The sequence below is a fragment of the Pipra filicauda genome, unplaced genomic scaffold (assembly GCF_003945595.2).
Source record: "Pipra filicauda isolate LSUMZ 115617 unplaced genomic scaffold, ASM394559v2 scaffold25_size4600443_pilon, whole genome shotgun sequence".
In the NCBI taxonomy this organism is placed as follows: domain Eukaryota; kingdom Metazoa; phylum Chordata; class Aves; order Passeriformes; family Pipridae; genus Pipra; species Pipra filicauda.
Window position 1 is genome coordinate 4,208,335 of NW_024104376.1, and position 21,527 is coordinate 4,229,861.

Genomic DNA, 21,527 nt, shown 5'->3' on the forward strand with positions numbered 1-21,527 from the left:
TCCTCATTTCAAAACACACCAACAAGCAGAGCAGCTGCAGTTCTATGACCCTCCACGAAACAAAAACCATCTTCCAGATACAATTTTAGTGGTCTTCACTGAACAGCTGGCTAGGCAAGTCAGTACCTTCATCACTCCTGATAGTATAGGATGTAATCAGCCAACTACTGCAATTCATTTCCCTAAAATGTTCCAGGAAACCTAAACCAATTGTTTTTACTTAATTTGTTGGGGTAGTGGTTTTTTTGTTTGTTTGTTTGCTTGTTTGTTTTGACTATTACCAACTTCTAAATATCAAACTGTTTTAAAACCCAGTAGGTACTGAGTTATTTATTTTGGTATGTATTTCATCTTGCACCTTTCATTTGGTGGACCTAGTCCTCTCCAATAAAAGAAATCTGTAAACCTGATTTGTCCCAACTGATTTCCTCTGCCATCTGTAATTTTTTTTCCACCTAGAAGACAGCTCAATTTTAAAAAGCAAACTTGAATTCTTTTATAATCCCTTCAGAATACATTTAAGATCTTATTAGGATAGAGATAAAAAGGATGACAAGAAAATCTTCAAGACCTAGTGATGGCTGACCCAGAGCAAATGGTTTATTTGCTTCTCAGTGCTGGTCAGGGCACTGTATTCTGAAAGCCCATCACAGGTGGAGAAAGAGGGTCCCTCTTCCTAAGCACAGTTGTCACCTTGACTAGATCAAGGTCCCAATCCCATATTATGGGAATAGCATCCCTCAGTATGTACCTGAGGACTGAACCTACAGGACTTTGGTTCGAGAATCACTAATTGTGGAACTCGTTTTCCTCAATGTGGAGGGCACAGAGCAGGAAAGGGAGTTGTACTTCTAGAGTTACTCTTGGCAACTAAGAAAAAGCAGCCAGCAATGCCAGGCATCCAAACAGGAGGATGAAGGAGACAAAATGTCAGGGATTTCCCTTTTCCCCACATCCATTTAAGTTCCTGCTACAATGTTACAACAAGGCCGTGTCTTCACCCACCAATGCTTTTCCATTGGAAAACCAAATGGTTCTCCATTTTCTATGGACAACAGAAAGAACAAACACAGTAAGCACAGCACAGCTCACTGAGATGTCCTGAGTCTTGATACTGTTGCCATGGGAGCTGACCCCCGGTTATTCCGGGCAACTTTCCTATTTTCAATCCAGTAGTAAGAAAAGGGAAGACTGAGGTCCTGCAAGCAAGTGGGGAGTTCATCTCTAAATTAATTTTAAATTTAATCAGAATGTTACTGTACTAAAAGCAATATACACTTAGCAGTTTAGAATGCTCACACCATAGAGTATTAAACACAGAAAACCAGACTTGCAACAATATACAAACGCTGTATATGTGAACTAAATACTACAAAAACATGACAACATATGGTATGAGGGGGAACACACACATTTAGTGACTATTTAAAAAAAATTTTGGCTAGCCTACAGAACTAGTAGGCAGAGAAATTTGGGGTTAAAAGTTTACACTGCACAGCAAACACTACTTAAACTGAGATTTTTCCCAGGGAAGAACACGTCAAGTCATCTGAAACTGTCTGGGACAAAACTCACAAACAAGGGAGAGAAAAATCCCAGACTGCTGGAGATGAAATAATTTATTCATCTCTATCAGCATTACTGTGGAGAACACTGTCTCTGTGGCTCCTCTGAAACCTGGCCAAGCTCTCTGGGGGTAATACAGAACACTGTCAGCCCTAGCTTGAAATCACCATCTGAAAGTACACTGTATTTTAGCTACTATTCAAATCACTAAACTTGGAAAGGATTTGCACTGTGACAGAAATGACTCTAATGTAAAAGTTGAGCTGTAAGTTTCCCACATTACAGGTGGCTGTTTCATGTGAACAATATCATCCTTGCAAAGCTGTGCACTTTGCTCACGTTCAACTGGCACTGCACAGACTTCAGTAGAATACTTAGGACAACTCATTGTTTCAAATAGGTAAGGTGAATGACCAAAGAAAGAATAAACCAGTGCTGGGGCAAAGGGAAGCCAACAGTCCATCATATCATTTATCAGACTGTTTTTTGCATGCATTCTGGTAGTCCATCACAGCAGTCACTAGAATCTAGCACCAAGACAAATATCTGGGGGAAAAATAATAGTCAGAAGCCAGTCTAAAATCTTCCTAGATTTGAAGTTTTTAGCACTATAAAGCTTTATGGACATTGATTTTTAGCTCTTTGTGGTACTACACAAGAAACGTTTAACTAGTCTGCTGACCCCAAAGATATACATATATATAGGGATTTAAGAACAAAACAACAAAAGCCTTCCAACTACCTATTATTGGGCCAGACGTAACACAGAATTGTCAAATTTGTATTTAATACAGAGCTTACTTGTCCTTCCACATAAAAACACAACATTAAGTATCACAAGATAAAGTGCCAAGTCTTGAAGAAAGATCTTGACTGTGTCAAAGCCAAGATCCTGTCAAGGCAAGCTATCTGAAACAGAGGAGAAAGAAGCATGGATACAAAGTATAGCAGCAGAAACAAATGCAGGACAGGGTCCAAAATGAATAAAGAACAGTCTAACAATTCAGCCATAATATAAGTCACTTAATTTAACTGCGTATGTAAACATTTCATGTCAGCAACCTGCTTACTCTCATGCCAAATCTTGTTCATGCTCAAGACATGCATTTTAAAACAAAATTGACAGCTAAATAATATGTATTAAAAAAAAACCAAAAAACACAGCAATTTTTATTGCAATTTATTTAAGAATTATGCCTCTTCCATCCAGCTAACTTGAATTTCATTTACTCCAGTTAAATGTTCAACATTTGCAGATTAAGTTGGAAGTTCACAGCTCAAAAATTCTCACTATGAGTCCTCCCTACTTCACTAACTTGTACCTATTCTGACAATATGCAAGATTTGGTCTTAAAGAAGCTTTGTTTCCTGATTTTTGAATACAGCCTTTGATTAATCTTCCCTTTATGAATGATTTGTATGATAATCATCTTCCAATAACAATATACTCATAAGAGACAACTGATAAAAATCAACACTATAAGGTAAGGGTTTAGAGAAGTTGTAAGTTTAAATGTCATCGAAGCAAAACCATATTTCTCCAAGCATTTGCTTCCATATTATAACTAATATAAACAAGCTACTGTTTCATCAAACACAATTGAAAATAATTCAGGGGAAGAAAAGAAGATATAAAGCATCTCAAATTGTCCATATCACAATACTTCATTAATTTTTTTATCACACTATTTCATTGTATTTTATAACATGGTCAAAATGCACTTGAGAATTAATTTTCTTAGTTTTAAGCTTGTTGATGTACAGCTGGGTAAAGCAACAGTGCATACCAAAAGATAGTAATTAAACATGCATAGCAGAAGCCAGCAACACTTACCTGCCATTCTTAGGCTTTACTGTATCATGCAACAAAAACTAAAAGCAGAAATATAGACAATATGTGAACCTTCTATAACACCTGGCATAGATCAGCCAAGTCACAATTCTTTTCAAAAGAAATTTTATTTCTATACACTCTGAGATCCCCTTTTAAGAAGGGATGAGGCTAAATTTCAGTGCCAAATCAAATAAGGTTCACATATACACATTTAACGTGATGATGCTGGAGCTATGAATAGCTGCTGTGAGCAAATCTGTATATGCAGCATTATTAAGTGGAAGTGATGAGAATCATGTTTCATTTTCAGTCCTTCCTTTAAGGTGCATCCATCTCCTTGCAATTTCAGCAAGTTTTCAAATAATTCCAATTCTTTTTAAAGTTTTGATTTAAAGCAGGCAGAATTTTAATTTAAGAAATAAGAACCATATCAGGTTTCAACAGTAAAATATAATTTGAAAGCCCTCTCTGAAATAAAGATTTTACATTTTAGAACCTGAGGATATTTTAGAACAGGTTATTGCTTTATATCAAAGTTTGCTGAACAATTATCCATAGCTCAGGCATACAAAGCAGTTGGAAAGATGGCAAAATGAAAACATACATTAAGTACATGACAAATGCAGTCTACTGCAGGCAAAGAATAATAGATATATAAAATCATCTTCTCACTTTCAAAATCAAGGAAAAAATTTGGCCCCTGCTCAAGGTCTGTGCATGTCAAAACTTTTAGAAGGTTCCCCATGTTAAGGTACCTGCCAAGACAAGAATGAGAGAAAAGAAAATTTTCTTTTTATAAGAAGGAACAGCCCAAATGTAGTTGATTGAAGCAGTGGGGGGAAAGAAGACCAGAGAGTTCCATCAGGCACAAACCCATCCTTCAGGCTGCCGCCCCGATGGGTGAGGGGAGACCCCCACACCTCGAGGAGGTACAGCTGGTGGTCCCAGCCATGCAGCTTTCCTGTAAGAAGTGACCACGTCACCAACATCTTCACAGCTCCCCTTCTGGAAAGGGGCAGAATCCAAACAAAGGCTTTGCCAGTGACTCATTCTGTCCCGGAACACCCTAGCACCAGTGTCCTGAGCAGGAGTACTGCCTTGAGGGCCAAGTACCATATTTGCAAGCATTAGCCATGCTACAGATTTTTACCTGATGGGACAACAGAAGGAAAGAGCTTTACTTTTGTCAGCCCTTATAATTTTGTCAGAAAGCCATCATAGATCATCAAGGTCACATCAAGATGAATCATTTCAGTGTGCAGAAAATGCTAACACAGGTATGCCACAGATCTTTTACACAAGGTGTCCAAAACATCTGTGAAGATCAGACAGTTTCACTTTGGACTTTCGGATGTTAAAACGCACATTGACTGCACGATGAATGACCAAAGTGGGATCACTCTTGTCTCAGAGAGGATTACAGTGAACAACAGCTCAGCACAGATTACTATGGCATACTGACAGAATTTTCCATTTCATGATTACTTGATTTGCAGGCAGATGGATGGACATCAGTGACCACAGAAACCCAAAATGACTAAGCGCATGGAAAGAAAATTTACACAGCAGCATGATGGTGGCTTGGCTACTACTGGAGGTGAGGAAAAAAAAAAGAGAGTAACAGAAAAAACACATGCAACTCTTTCAAATTCCAGATTTGCAACTGAGTCCCCTGGCCTTCACTGCAGCAGGTATAAGCAACCCTACTGTTACCATCTGAAATGCACCAGCTGTGAAGGGCTGAGAGACTTACTTTCAAAATCCAAGAAAAAATGTGCTGCATTGTGGTCTATGTCCCTGGTTAGCACCTTAATGAGATTACCCATGCCAGCAAACCTAAAAATAAAAATGGCAAAATAATTTAGTTCCAATAACCATTTTCTATTTTAAGTACACGCCTGGGGCTCACTGGAGCAAGGCTCACACTGTGTTTTGCACACTGGACTTGTCAACTTCTGGTGGGAAGCAGAACACATGCACTGTACAGTGCATTTCCATGCCTCTTCTTCTCAGGGATTCTCAAGGATTGTTGACAAAATGGAAAAATCATAAGCTTTGACAAAAATAAAGATTTGACCTATTTTTCATCTTTGCTTAATACATTTAAAGAACATGTGACCTACGATGACTGAGCAATTGTTTTGCATAACTGCAGCACCCAGTGCCAAACAAATCCATTATTGCTTAGGACAAAAGCAACCTCAAATGGAACTGGTGTCATCATAAGCCTGTTTTTTTACTATCTCTCCATAATCCAAAACAGATTTCAGAAAGCCTCTTAGTAGTAGTCATCTGTGGCCAATGAACAGTTTTCCCATTAAATAACAAGTTAAACACAAGTTAGACTTTTCCAAAAGCAGGAGAAAAATCAAGTTTCAACATTCTTCTTATGTTTGCTGTCACATTCCAGCTAAAAGAAATGAAAAGTGGAAGAAAAATTAAATAGTCGTTAGGTTACTTGAGAAAAGACAAATTATCAGAACAGCTTCAAATGTTACCATAAGTTTCAGAAATCAATACCTTCAGTAGGAGTATGAAAACTGCATTTCATAAGGCAGTCTTTTCAAGGATCCTCCCACATTTTACAGAAGCTGAAAATATACCTAAGAACAATTGCTCTGAAATAACAAGGGCTCACTAGAGTGAGCTGCAAGACAAACAAGACACCACTGAAAAATCTCACCTCAAATTATTTAAGAATAAGACATCAACAGTCTGACATTTGGATTAAAGCGTAAGATATTAAAAAATCAATTTTCAAATTAGTATAACTATACCAACCTATCATTATATGCTCCTTTTTTCCTGATCTTTACTTTTGCTGAAGACTCATGTTTACCTGGGGGGAAGTAGCATGACACTAAGAATCATTAATTTATTAGGAATCAAAGAAACTGAAGCAATGTGAACTCAAAACAAATTGTCTGGCAAATCAAATTTTCAGAACCTGTGTTCACAGATTTCTTGAATTCCGTAAGAAAAAGGCAACTGGTTTGTGAGGGGAAAAAGCAAACTAGGAACAGCACATGATTTATTTTTCCAGATCCGCAAGATTCAGCAACTCACACAATCAAGAAAAGCTAGAGACGTAAGGAGGAATTAATCCCAAATTGTTGAAAGTTACTCAATCTTTGCTCCAACAGCTTCTACAGAATGACCAAATGACTGTTAAGAAATCTAGATTTTTACAACAGTGACTTTGAGTGTAACCCAGCTGATCACAGGCGATTCTGCACACAGAACTGCATCAGCAGGCATATGCTCGCTTTTTTACACGTTCAGCTTTCCCCTTGAAACTCAAGAAAATGCAAGACCTGCTTCCTAAGCATTTGCATTTAGTTCCTGGAAAGTCAGATCAGACTTCTGAGTCTGTGAGACTCATTATTTCAGGGAATTCTTAAATTAGGGTGCCCAGTTTAGAGGCTCCTCTTAAAACAGAGCCATTAAAACATGTTTCTTTAAAGAGGCAGCTTTTCCAGAACCTTCTATTCCATAGCTTAGTAAACTCTTTAATTGCCACACATGCACCAATGCTGTGTAAACACACAACAGCAGAAATCAGAGAAATTACTTTTCTGTATCTCGCAAGCGTGTTCTGCAACACGGGACTGAATAAGCCACTTTGTAATTCAGCCTCATCCAGATTATGAATGTTCTTCTTGTTGGGGAGTGGACAGAGCCATTCTTAAATATTTTCAACAGGGCCAGTAAAAAGCCAAAAGTAGAAGCTGCAATAATGGTGATCGAGTCTGAAGATTCAGATTTAAAACCCAAACTTTAATCTCAGAACAGTGTATTCCATATTTCAATTCCAACATTAACAAGCAGCAAACACATGGCAGTGAATAGTGTTAATGGCCTAAACAGAACTCCTATACATACAATTACGGCTGTGCTTCAGTTGTACCATCCCCTCCTCCACCAAAATATTTTCCATATCTCAAAAAAAAAAAAAAAAAAAGCCTCTGTGTAGGTTTTGCCTTTGTTTTGATATTAACCAGTCTCCTAAGAGTTTATAGGCTCATGAATGTGCTCTGAAGGTCAGAGTAGGGGCATACTTACAGGGTTGAAATATTTTGAAGCTAAGTTTACAGGAGAGCATATAGCCACTGCAGAGCAGATTGTTTCATTGAGCCCATACCACCTCCTAAAATGAGTAGGGGGTTGGGGACTCAGTTTGCAATTAATTCCTCAGAAAGGTTTGCCAGGAAGAATATATGGTTCCTTTTCTGGGTGTTAACTTTAACAAACAGAGAAGTACAATAAAAGGTTTGGCACTACAGTGGAAGGGTTGATGTGATATTCAAGCAGATGATGCAACTGACCTCAAGGTAAAAGCTCAGTGAAGAGCTTCCCTGAGCAGAGGAGAGAAATTGAGGATGATGACAACAGATTAATTCAACTACAGCAGCAACAAAATGACAAGATGGGATATAGGAATGTATTTCAATTTACATGAACAGAAACCTGCATGAACACTTGTTCATAATGAAGTTCCTAACAGACCTCTTCCCTCATGTGTTCAGTGTACTGAAAAAATCTTGATAAACTTTAGTCATAACAGAGTTTTGCACACAAGATGTGCAATCGTATCTGCTTCCTTAGCCACAAAACATTCATTATATATTCAATTTTTATGGAGTGCATGGAAATCTAGCAGAAGCTGAACAAACAGTATTTTTGAAACTTGAATCAAGGTGAACTGCAACAGTTACTCAAGGATCTCAAACATTCTTTAATACCAGTAAACCTACTGTGTTTTAAGAACTATAAAAATGACCAATTCTCCAAGTTGTATTCCAGAAAATTTAAGAAGCTTTAAAGACCTTGAAAACTCAATTAAACAAGAAGATACTTCTCTAGTATTTTTTAGGAGGATACTTCTAGCTTAGCATTCAAGGTAATGAATGAGAGAGCCAACAAGTCAGAATTTACTCTTCCATCCAGGCTAAACATTCCCTTCTTGAGCTCTGAAATGGCTTCTTAGAAATAAGACCATGGTGCCACCTGTGGAACTTCCCAGATCCATGGAAGCAGCATCAGGTCAACACGCCATGGGTAAGGTTAGATGGCTCTACACTTCTGTACATTATTTTCCTTCCAAAGGTACAGCGGAGCAGCAAGCAAAGCCGACCTGCTGCACTCAGGTGGAACACTACAGAGAGTAAAATGAAATCTGAACTTTCTGAGAAGCTGCTGTGTCAGCAGAATACCTGGATCAATCTAGAGTAAAGCAACCTAGCTCAGAGATACATCAGGCCCCTGACAGATAAGATAAAGATTTACTAGAGATTCTTGTTTTGTTCATGATGGTTCATCATTTGCATTTCTTCTGGGCCCAAAACACATTACAGGACCACTACTGGCTCTAATATTGAAAATGATGACAATTTGCATGTAGCATGAGAAGCAATCTATAAAACCAGCCACTAGTTACCTTCAGCAACCTCTTCTACTATTTGATGTCCTGTAAAAGCATCATTAGCACGAAGACTTTGGTAATTCCATGAATTAACCTTGGTAATTAACCACCATAGTGGCATGCCCTGTCAGTAGTACTTCAATGTCCTTTGAAGTCCACATCTTCAGCTGAAGTAAATAGAATTACTGGTTTACAAAGTCAGATGTGGTTCCAGTTAGGTAGCCCTGACAGTGAGCTACCATGGTCTAGTCAAGGATATATTCCAGTACTAACTGCATCCTTCTTGAGCACGTTGCTACATCAATCAGCTCTGATTCAAGAAAGACTTAAACCTGTAGGAAGACCAAAGCCAATAGCAAACACTACTACTGACTTTAATGTCCTGCAACTGGGCTTAATCTTGGAGCCAAATAGCTGGTTCAGAACACTGACTGGAGATGACTTCTGTGGGTGCTAACACACCTTTTGAGCCACAACTCTTCCAGCACAGCTTGGAAAAAAATCCACGCTGAAGCTGTGATCCTCATCAAGAAGAATTCTGCATATTGCAATCACTAACATCAAAATATTCACACGTCCAGCCTTATATACACTTTAGGTTACTACCTATTTGTTCTTCCACAGCTTCAGGATTGTCAGCCTCTGTCCAATTTTACTTGCTTTTCTCATTCAGAATATATGCAGTACACTGCCAACCAGTTTTAATCCCAGAGGTCTTTTTGGTTTTAAGATTTTATAGAGCAGTGTGCAGAAGGAACTCATTAGGTAAACTAAGACTCAGTAAAAGCACACATTAGACCACTGAACTTTTCTCTTGCCACAAATCCAACATCACAAAAATCAGAGCAGAACAAAACCACTAGTTTCTATCCAAAAACTGTCTGTCCCTGGGAGGCTGCTTAGAATCCCTGCTGGCATGCTCTGTACTCCACCACAATACTCGAGCCACGTGGAGCAGGTTATGGGAAATCGGAGCACGAGCCAAGAACATGGTTTAAACTTGACCTACTTGCAGAGGAAGACATACGGAATGCCACATTGGATTAGGATGATTCGGCCCATTACAGCCTTATGGGGTTGTATGATGTTGCGTGTACTGTCATGATCAGACAAGCGGAAAGCAAAGGCATATTTTCAAAACAAGTCTTGCACGCATGCCCTTCCTGCTGAAAACATCCCTGACACACTTCAGCTCCCCCCACCCCCTCCAGGCTAAGCCCAGGGGAAATATAATAGAAATACACGATGCAAGTAAATTCATCTGAGCACTAAAGAAATTTCCCCTCTCACACCTGAAAGAAAAAGTGTACATGAATGAGGATTTTGCTTGTGATTGGTGAGCAGCTGGAGAACTTACTCTCAAAGGTAAAAAGGCTATGAAGGTGTTCCTAAGTGAGATTTTTCATTTTGTTTTGTTCTATTGCAAGAATAGTATGCTTCCAAGCAAGTTTAAAAAAATAGATAAATAGATTAAAAAAATCTGTTTGTGACTGAAGAAAGCCTGCTTCAAGAAAACATCAGCTCACCTTTTGGAAAAGTGTACTCTATTCTCAGTACTAACATCCAGAGTATGAAAACTTTACTCCATGAAAACCTCGTATCCATAGCTCTGGAGTCCAGAGGAGGAAGTTAAGCATAATGCCATATGGAAAGCACATCTAATGAAATAACAAAGATTTTCTTCCCACAATTTGAGTTTTAAATTTTCATTTAGTCATGTAACTGCGGCATAAACCTCCAATTCAGAGATATTTTGGTAAAAAAAAAGTGAAAAACAATTATAGCATTAAAAGTCTAACATTATAGTGGAACACCACAGAGTTAAAACACTCACAGTGTTACCACATAAACAAAAACCTTGTTGAACGTCTCCCTGTACTATTTTTCTAGGATAATCCTATCAGCCTGGCAATTGTTTCATGGCTTACTGAACATTTTCTGCCTACAGTATCTGGCCATGAACAGGGAGAGAAAAAAAAATAAATAAAAGAGGCAGTGAATAGATGGCTGCTCACATCAGCTGAATCCAAGGCAGCCCTTAGCAACACACAGCATCACAGAGCTGACAGCCTATGGGATCCAGTGGCACTTTCTCTTCCAATGAAGCAGTTAAGCTTCACAGCCAGTAAGAATACATCTGCCCTCAGCCTTAAAAGCTAGAGACTGCTGTAGAGATGGAAACAAGCTTGTAAAATATACTGCAGGAATCACTCTTTTCAGGAAGATGTAATATTTTCCCTGGATACAAACACGTTTTTTCTAGTCTAATGCACATTCACTTCTCTTCTGAATATTGCTAGAGAAGCAGAGAGAGATGGTCTCTGACACATTCTAATTCCTACTACTGATATTAATGGTGTTTAAAGCAAAAAAGATGTGTCATTATACAAAATCCTAAAGCAATAAAATACATTGTCTAGAAAATAAATAATTAGAGTCAACATTAAAAAACATAGCAGTTATCACTCAAGTTGTGGAAAAGTAACCAACGCACGGAAGTTATCACCTTTAGATTTAGGAAGGAGAAGCTTGGGGCTACTAGCTTGAAACAAGTTACATATTGGATAATCTGTTTTCATTTTCAGGACTCATCACAGCTCTAGCAACATTACTAACATTAGAGGTAACAGTTCAGGTCACGTCACCCAAACGCTGAATCAAACGCATAAACAAAGTGCCAGAGCAGTCACCATCTGTGCATAAAACACACAATTTTATTCACCGATGGACAAGTTGTTCAAGCAAGTGTTAAGATTTCATTGGTTTTTATGGACACTTTTGGGACACAGTTCCCAGTCAAAACCATGCCCAGACCCGCTCATGGCTCTGCACTGCTGACACCCAGTGGCCACAAACCAGGGACTGCAAATCGACCACAATAAGAATAAAAATATGCAGGCCAAAAAACCTCCCAAAAACATGTACCACTGAATTTTTGGGACTTCAGTCATTAATATTTTATCTGAGGAGTGGAAAAACAAATTATACAGCCAGATAGAAAATGTTTTTGTACAGGAAGGTAAAGTATTTGGGCTACTGAAAAGCTGCTTAAAGTTGCCTCTAATGTCAGTTCATTTGGTTAAGCTGACTTTGATATAATAAACTGTTTTAGTTGAAACTGAAGTGGTGTGTTGTTTTTTGTTTGGTTTTTTTTTTTTTTTTCAGATCGCACATCATCAATAAAGTCTCCTTTCTGAACAAAACTGAATTCAAAACTTGTCATATCAGGAAGATGGAGGTCTGCCAGGGAAAACAGACCAATGAATAGACTCACATTCCTCAAAACCAGAATTGTAAAGTACGGTCAGGTCAGTGTTTATTCAGTCCATTTTTCCTCTAAGAGGAAATCAAAGGAAAGGCATTGAAGAACCCACAGTTCCTTTAGAAGAAGGAGTCTTAGAGCCTTGTTAATTTGGGAACATTTCAGTGGCACAGCTGACACTGAATAACGTATTTGACAGGAGTTACAATAAAATAACTAAGCATGCTCACACAAGTCTGGAATAAAAACAATTTGTCTGGAAGAATTACGCTTGTTTTTAAAACAGAACTTGTATTGAATAGGGGAGGGACTATGCTCCAAAAATCTGCTGTGAATTACCCTTCAACAAGTAACTGTACAGTTTTTCAAAGAGTGAATCTGGGGCTAAAAAATAATTAACTATTCTTTCCTCTTTCCAAATGACACAAGTTCAACATGCTTTAATTTGATTCTGCAAAACGCTCTTTTTAATTCCATTCCATTGCAACCATCAGGAAAACACACCTTTTTCAGATCAGGGACATTTCCACTGGAATGCAATTTACACTTTGCTTTCTCCCTTCAAAGTTTGAAAGCTGCAGAGCCTTCTGCACCACCGTAATTCCTCCAACAGAGGCCGCTGCCCTACCGCTGGATCTTCCAGAGACAGGGAAGCTGGAACCGATGAGTCCAACGTATCTTAGAGCCCAACAGCTCAGAACCAGCAACGTCCCCTCCAGCCCAAACACTGCGTTTAGCAGTGTGACATTATCATGGAAACAGTGGCTGATCCTGAAGTCTGTCTTTTTTTTAAAGTAAGGTGAGAACGTTTTTATGAGGTATATAAAGATACAACCCCCCCCATTTAATAAGAGCTATGGTAGATTTACATATTGGGTTTTTATTCTTTCAGAGAAAAGCTGCTTAATCAACAAAAGATGACATGCCTATTAAAACTGTGCTACACTACCACATTACTAAGAAAGTTTCATATATCAAGGATGTCAGCCCGTAATTTAACAACCCTCAAGCTCTTGTCTCCAAAAAAAAACCAAACCCAACAATAATTTGTTTACTAAGTCCTTCTCCTGCCAGCTTTTCACCTCAGTGTAAAGAAGAAAAAACAAACCCCAACCAAAAAAACCCAAAACAAACAAAAAACCCCCAAACCCACCAAATCTTCACATTTTAAATAAAGGCTAAAAAAAAAAAAGTAAATATCTTTTCAATTTCCAACTTCACTACAGTGTCTAGTTCAACTGATGTGCCACTTTTCAGTTGCTGTTTCACATGTGAAACAGCACTCCTCTTCAAGCCTAGTTTGACTTGAAAAATGTTTTCTTTCAGAGTACCTGAATTCTCATCTACCAGACTGTCACAATTTCAGTAGCGAGCTGAGGCTCCAACAGCCTTGGCAGTGCTGCCATCTAATGCACCAGGACAAGGAGTACAAGCATCTGCATTGCTCTACAACACTCAGGTAAAATGTTTTCTTCTAGACGGGCTCTGAAATTGTTGCACCCCTTCAGTGTCCTGGCTTGTAATCCTACACTAACGATATAATGACAAATTATCTAGTCATAAAGCTGATGGATATTAATAGTCATTGACACATTCCATCTCAAGGGACATTTTCTGGAATGCCACAGTGCTAAACCACAAACCCTGTATGTATGAGCGTGACACTGACTGTCCATCTGTGAACTCAGTTCAGTGACACACCAGCTCTGAAACACCAAGGAGGAAGGGAAGTCCTATGGCCTTCCAAACCACAGAGCTGGAAGGGGGGGTTTCCATATTTCAGGATAGCTTTCTGATCACCTCGTGGACTTTTCTTTTCCCGAGACACCAGTCAGACAAAGTATGTTTGCAGAATACAGAAGGCTAATGAAGCACATCAAGATGACGATGGAACAACAGAGCATGACTAGCAGGATGATGCTCCTTCCCATCCCATCCGTTTTCAGAAACAGTAACAAACAGACAGGTATCAGGCAGCATAGAAGGATAAAACTGGTCCCTACATGGTTTACCGATTTGAAGTTACACAAGAGATTTCCTGCAAGATCAAGGCTCTACAGCCATCTTTGTTACATTCAGTAACTTCTTCAGATCCCCTCATGAGACATAGCATCAACTTTTACTGAACCTGGATAGTTTTTCCTGTTAGAAAGCAAGTGTTACAAAAATCCAACCTAAACAAAAAACCCCTGACTACATTGGTCCAGATTGCTCTAGCTGAATAAATATCAGATTTTTTATCTCATTTTCCATCCCTCCCAACATATCTCTTTCAATCTTAAAATCAAACTACTGGTGTCCTATAAGCCTAAGATATAATTTATTTTCATCCACCTGTTGGAAAAATGGAGGAACATTTGCTATTCTTCAGTGGTATTACACAACCTGCAATCCATTAAGATCAGTAACAAATATACAGAATATCATGCAGAGTTATGATTTCCTGCACTGTCCATCTGTGAATTCTCCAAGTACATCTCATCCCATCTCATGAGGAGTTTGCAGCAGTTCTTGGGGAAAACCAGATATATATGCAGAACAGAAAGCAATTAAAGAATACTGAATACCTTTAATAATCCCATCTGGCTCTGAAAAATACTTGACCTTAAAATACTGACATCCTAGAAGAATCACATGCTCTCCTTGTTCCCATTCTTCCCTAGGCATCTGCTCACATATGAAGACTCAGGTTTTACTGGATATTAAGTTTTTTTCAAGTTTTAACCTTATTCAGACAGCAACATCTAGTTAGGTTTGCCCCCTTCTTTGAAACTTAAACAAAGCATTCAGTACTCCCCAGTTATTTCTGGAGCTCAGTTACCTTACTAGGTAAGGTGATTTCAACAGATGGTTTCCTACTGAACATGTTGCTTGGGCAGGGCTTCTGCCAGTCCCTCCCAACCTTTCACAGTGGTGATTCCCCAATGCTTTATGACGCTGTCAAACATTTGGCAGCTACTTTGTCCCAGCACAGCTGGAGAAGTTGAAAGCATCAGCAGTCTGACACCCAAATTTCTGTTGAAGTGGACACCACACCACCTTAATTTATAAACATTTTCCCTTCAATACCTGAAATACTGTTGATTCACAGTTTCTTCAAAGAAAATAGAAGTTATTTGCCATGTGCTGCAGCCATTTTCTGGACAGCATTCCTCTTCCTGCAGGCAGTACCATTCCCAGCAATGCTCCTTGACTTTTGCTAGCTTTTCTGGATGACTCTCACCTTTCTAAGTAGAAGCAGCTCAACTAGAGGAGTAAGTGGAGGGTGTGAAAGGATGTGCAAAATCAAGCGAACACATGCAGAGGGCAGTAAGATGGTGATCCCGGAGCCTGTACTTGGCTAGATGGCCCATGGTCTGACTCAGTCTAGTGACTTTTACAATGTATCCTTTGCAAATGCACATGATGCTGTAAATTAAAAGTCTGCACTAGTTCCAACTGCAGCTTTAACAACACACCCAAATGACTTTGTAAGTAAAAGCCACTCAATGAAAAAACTACTACTGCTACTGGCACTGGATGTTTTTCCATTAGTTTATTATAGATTTGGAAAATGTTGCTGTATGCTTGCCCAGTTCCTAGATTCATTCCATAACCCAGTGAGTCAAGACAGTAAAGCAAAAAGGACTGTGGGTCTGACACAGCAATATCATAAACTCTCCTAAGAATAACAAAAATGTGATATCTCATCAAAACCAGAAATTCTGCAAAATATTTTAAAACATAAATTATGCACTTAAGTAAGTACGAGTACTTTAGTAATATTTATAGTGTCATATATTCTTAATTCTGAATGGAGAATTCAAATAATTTTGGACACAGCACTGGGAAATGTTTTCTACTCTTGTCAACAGAACTGAAGACAAATTGCATTGAGTTTGCGTGACAAGCTTGTGGTGGTGGGGGTATGACAGGGAGAACTTCTGTGAGCAGCTGCCAGAAGCTTCCCCCATGTCCGACGGAGCCAACGCCGGCTGGCTCCAGGACAGACCCACTGCTGGCCACGGCCGAGCCCATCAGTGACGGCGGCAGCACCTCTGGGATAACGTATTCCAGAAGGAAAAAAAAAGTTATGGCACAGAAGTAATTGCGCCCAGAGAAGTGTGAATACGTGAGAGACACCAAGTATACAGGACAGACACCAAGGTCAGTGAGGAAGGAGGGGGAGGAGGTGCTCCAGATAGCAGAGTAGAGATTCCCCTGCAGCCCATGGTGCAGGTCACGGTGAGGCAGCTGTGCCCCTGCCGCCCATGGAGGTCCACAGGGGAGCAGAGATTCATCTGCAGCCCGTGGAGGACCCCACACCAGAGTAGGTGGATACCTGGAGGAGGCTGTTATCCCATGGGAAGCCTGTGCTGGAGCAGGCTCCTCTCAGGGTCTGTGGCCCTGTGGAGAGAGGAGGCCACGGTGGAGAAGGTTTGCTGGTAGGACTTATGACCCCATGGGGGCCCACACTGGAGCAGCCTGTTCCTGAAGGACTGCACCTCATGGAAGGGACCAGTACTGGAGCAGTTTGCGAAGAACTGCAGGCCTTGGGAAGGACTCATGTTGGATAAGTTTGTGGAGGACTGTTCCCCATGGGAGGGACCTCACACTGGAGCAGGGTAAGGACTCCTCTCCCTGAGGAGGAAGAAGAGGCAGAAACAACATGTGATGAACTGACTGTAACCCCCATTCCCCATCTCTTTATGCTGAGGCACAAAGAAGGAGGCAGAAAATTGTGAATAAAATTAAGCCTGGTAAGGAGGGAGGAGTGGGGGAAACGGTATTTTAGGATTTGTTTTACTTCTCATTAACATGCTCTGATTTGATTGGTTATAAATTCAACAAATTTCCCTAAGTCAAGGCTGTTTTGCCCATGACTGTAACTGATGAGTGATCTCTCCTTTTGTTCTATTTTCTCTCCCCTGCCCAGTTGAGGAGAGGAATGACAGAGCTGCTTTGGTGGGCACCTGGCATCCAGCCCAGGTCAACACACCACACAAATCAGTTTCGTCAAAGGGCTTTTTGATGATTAATCAAAAACAGAAGAAAAAAAATCCTACCTCACATTTGGTACCATTACCTTCCCAATTTGAGAGAAGACGGATAGTTATGCTGGCAAAGCACGATAAAAGTGAAGTATAACACAGATACTCTGTGCAGTAGCTCCAATAACAAGCAGCAGGTTAAAAAACTAAGAGCTAAAACCTTCACATGATCATATGCTACCTCTTCAGTCTTACAAGCTGGTTCAGAGTACTGGTTTCTGGCATAAGGCATCTGGTTCAGAAGTAAAGTTACACAGTAGTTTTACTGAAGAGACTTACAAAGAAAAACCACCAAAACATTCTCTATTCATTCATAACTCTCAAGAAGTTGCATAATCTTCCAAGATATGTTCACAAATGTGGCCAAACCCTGTGCACACCAAAAATACCTCCCTTGAAACAATGGGACTTCACACTGTTATGGTGCAGAGTTTTCAAAATCATTACCAGGCTGTGGTGAGGTGCTGCACAAGCAAAAACCAAACCCTCGCAGCCTGGTTTAGCAACTTTAATCAGAGAGGTATGAATTCAGCTAGAGATCAGGACTTCCTAGTGAACACCACAAAATTTCAAAAGTTATAGAAGGAAATGAGGGGAAATGAGTTCCTGAAGAGAAAATTGTTAATATGCAAAGTCACATTTTCTGCCCTTTAACATATTACAATTTTGCTTATTTTTCAGGAGTGTTTTCACCAAGGTTAAGTTTCAATTCTTACCTACTGCCAGTGCTGCACTCTGTTCTTGGCCTCCAGTCTGTTTTAAAAGAAAAGAGAGATTATGAAAATTTATTCTTTTGCACCAGGAGTCTTAAATGCAATGTTATTTAACCTTGGAAAAGCAAACACACATCTGGTTCCTGACATACTGTTTTTGTGGAACTACTTCATAATCATAGTTCTGGATCTATACACCACTGTGACTTTGGAAAAATATGTTACAAAAAATAGAATGCAGAGCTGTGTTTTATCTCTAGGCATACAAATAGGGAACACCATTATTTGGCAACAAATGTGTTTTCAGGGAAAAGGGCTGCCACGTTAGATGATCCATAAGCACACATATTCCAGAATAATTTTAAGTACTAAAGAGTCAAAGCTGCAATAAAATACCAGTGGCAAATGGTATTTTAAAGCATTTCACTTTGCTTTAACAAGAAAATCACACAAGACTCTAATTAAACCACACAAATGTGCGCATGAAAAAAATTCAAGTCTTGCATGCTGACCTCCAGAAAAGGCATTTTCAAGTGACCACTGAAAACCATTTGCTTAACAAAGAAAACTAGTGTTCTTGGACAGCCTCAGCGTGCTGTACATTTCATTAGCCACTGTCTTAAGGCTGAAATAATGACGTTAATAGTACAGATTAAAGGAGAAGATATGGAGTATTACAGTATCTCATAAAGCTCCACGGGAAAAAATAGTGCAGCATTATCAAGGGAAGGCTCTGAAGACCTACAGCACCACAGGTAGGAAGCAGAGTGGAGAATGTAGTGAGACCAACTCTTCACAGCCCAGAGAAGTGATCACAAGCAAAAAGGTGACTGTCAGACACTGTTAGAACCGCAGAAATTTAACTCTCCATTCTTTACAGTGCATGCATTCCTCTCAGAGCAGCATTCCCCTTGAGCAAGGTTCTTTAAGTTTGAGTAGCATCTGCTTTTGCCTTTGCCAGTTGACTCACAGCTTCCCTTCACTCTCTCAGCAGTAACTACCCAGTACTTCAGGACAAAAAGATGGGTAACAGCACTGTCTCTGTAAGAGCTGCCGCAATTCCCTAAAACTCACCCACTCAGGCATATTTTAAATATAGTTGTTTTTTTTCCTTTCTCATGACATCAAATTGGTCAATTTGTGCTTTGAGATAAAGTAATAAAAAAAAAAAAAGCAAACACAGGATGAAAAGCAGTGATCCCCTGAAGGTAAGGACTGAGCATGACTGACATCGCAAAAAGAGAAACCGAAACCAAAGTTAGACCCATCGCTACAGCAAAAAGCTAATTTCCTGAAAAAGAGTGCAAGAAAAATAATATAGGACAAAGTGTTTAAGAACACTAAAAAAATTCTACCTGAAAATAATATTTTTGAGGTAGTCAAGAGCTCTGGTTAAGATTATTTTGAGTGAAAGTCCAACTTAATTCACTGAGCTATAAACAACAATGACAAGTCTAAATTCATTAGAATGAGCGGACAATAGAAATAAATATTAAAATGAGAAAAAAAATCCCACTACAGCAGCAAAACTAGGGACTTTTACTAAGTGTGTCCTAACACTACTAGTTCATTACTAAATAAATATATACACATTTCTAATTGATAAAATTACTACAAAAGAGACAAGCAATGCTTAGCTCTTCCCATCTTTCTGGACACAATACTGGACAGGGACACAGGCACTTACCACCTGCAAGAACAATGTGCTGATGCTCAGGTAGCTTGTCCTGAAGGCTTCAACGAATGAGTAAAAGTTAATTATTAACAAAGTCTTACAGGACTCCTGTGGTAATGAAGGCACGAGGGGAGAAGAGACCAAGCAGAACCATTAGGCAAAAAGGAAGCAGACAGGAAAGCTGAGAATTATAGGTCAGTTGGACTATCATCAATAACAGGCAGAGAGATGTTAGCACAGGAATCCATTAACTGGATTCCTATCTTTTAGTACCCATGAGCATCATGCAAAACAGATCAGACTAAGCACAGCTGATGCTTGGTTTGATTGGCTTGGTTTATACTGGCACTCTGATAGGTATTTGATTTCTTTTTTTTGCACAGTGTGACTTCACATCACATGGTATTTTAAATTTAGAGCTTAGCACTAAGCAATATAATAAAGCACTTTTATAAATGGATAAGAAATTGACTTGTAGATCTCTAGCAGTCAGTAGGGAATGCCAGTAAAGATGCATTAAAAATGGCCAGATGTGAAATTAATGGTGTGATGGATTCTTCACACAATTAATTTTTGCACTTTGGATGCACCTTAATTCAGAAACAGGAATATCTAAATGAACAACTGTCTATTGTCAGATTCAGAGTGCACGACTTGGGTTCTCCCTCTGAGCTTCCTTCTGACTGATTCTCAAGGTTTGGATCTGCAGATTAATACAGAAGTACTGCCAACAGGCACAAGATGAGACATGTACACTATATAAACTAATAGGTAGTGAAAATTGAGTAATACAGACCCAGCATTTTTCAACTGCTTGCAATTCTGAGGCAGTCAAGCATTTAACGTTACATTACAGAGAAGAGTAGCTCTGGGCAGGAAAATTACCTTTATTCAATGGGTTAATAGCTCATGGATTTTGTTTAGGATTTTCTTTTTTGAGTTCCCCCCTCCTCCTTTTTTAAACTACCTGATAGAGTCAAACAGAAGAAAGATAATACATCCCATCCTAGGGATCTCATTTACACACACCTGCACTCCCCTTGACTTGCAGCCCAACTTCACCACAGCAGAAACAGGCCATAGTACGTGCCAATATCTCAGGCCAATTACAATAGATATTCAAGGAATTGCCACAGTAGTTGGAGAACAAAAATGGGAAAATGTCTATAGCCATCAGAGAGGGCCAGTGAATCATCTGAACTGCAGCTATTAGTTTTCAGAACAAACCCAAGCATCATTCAGTTTGCCAGAAGAAAAGCCCGAAGTTGACACAACTTAAATGGTACCCAAATATAAAAGATGCATTAAGTAAACTTGAAACCATCGTGGATAATGAAATTTGGGAAGAAAAAAACCAAAAAAAACTGGCTAACCACTGAATAAGCCCTGTGTTTTGGGCATCCACCAGCAGTGATGCTGCTTAACTCAGCAGCATACGAAAACAGATTTCAGATGAGAACAGCTAACCTTTAACTTCCAGTATGAAACCAATATCTTCTTCCCAACCCTGACTGAACTAATTAAGATGCCTCTACACTCAAGCATAGACTTGTCAGTGATTGTCAGTCAAGATTTGCTACATGAACAGTGATTTTTCAGGCTTTCTAACACTCAGGTTCTTCTGTCTATTAAGAATTAAAACACTGAGCAGTAAGAAATAATTGAAAACAACTTTGTACTAAGAATCTAAATAACTTTCTGTGTACTTAATGGGTACCTCAGCTCATCAGGGAACTTCAGAAATAATTACTTCCCAAAGCTGACTTATTAGTGAAAGCTTGCACAGGATTCACATACTCTGTGCGAAATATTGGGCACCCAGGCTAAAGTAATCTTCAAAATATAACCCACTGCTGCTTTCACAGAGCAAATGTTTAAATAGCTTGTTTGGAGTTCAAGCTTGCACTAGAATTCCCCTTGGTAAGCATTACCAACTTGAAATCCATGTGAACCAGAGATGGATGATGGAACAGATGTCCTCAGTCCGTGGATACTGCTGAACAGAACAGGACCCAGCTCAAAGAC

General features: G+C 39.3%; 1 protein-coding gene across 6 annotated transcripts in view; it reads right to left on the bottom strand.

The window, feature by feature from the left end:
- The window catches only part of CYRIB (CYFIP related Rac1 interactor B), a 98,067-nt gene that overhangs the window by 13,266 nt on the left and 63,274 nt on the right, over window positions 1-21,527 (bottom strand). For 2 of the 6 annotated variants that reach the window (XM_027727406.2, XM_027727405.2), the window contains exons 3-4: window positions 17,831-17,867; window positions 4,073-4,155 (exon numbers count right to left, since the gene is read on the bottom strand). In XM_027727406.2, the coding sequence (XP_027583207.1) occupies window positions 4,073-4,145 (73 nt within the window). In that variant the 5' untranslated portion in view covers window positions 4,146-4,155; window positions 17,831-17,867. Of the gene's footprint in view, window positions 1-4,072; window positions 4,156-5,153; window positions 5,239-17,830; window positions 17,868-21,527 lie in introns of those variants that run through there. The other 4 variants (XM_039382191.1, XM_039382192.1, XM_039382188.1 and 1 more) reach the window with 3 other exon arrangements.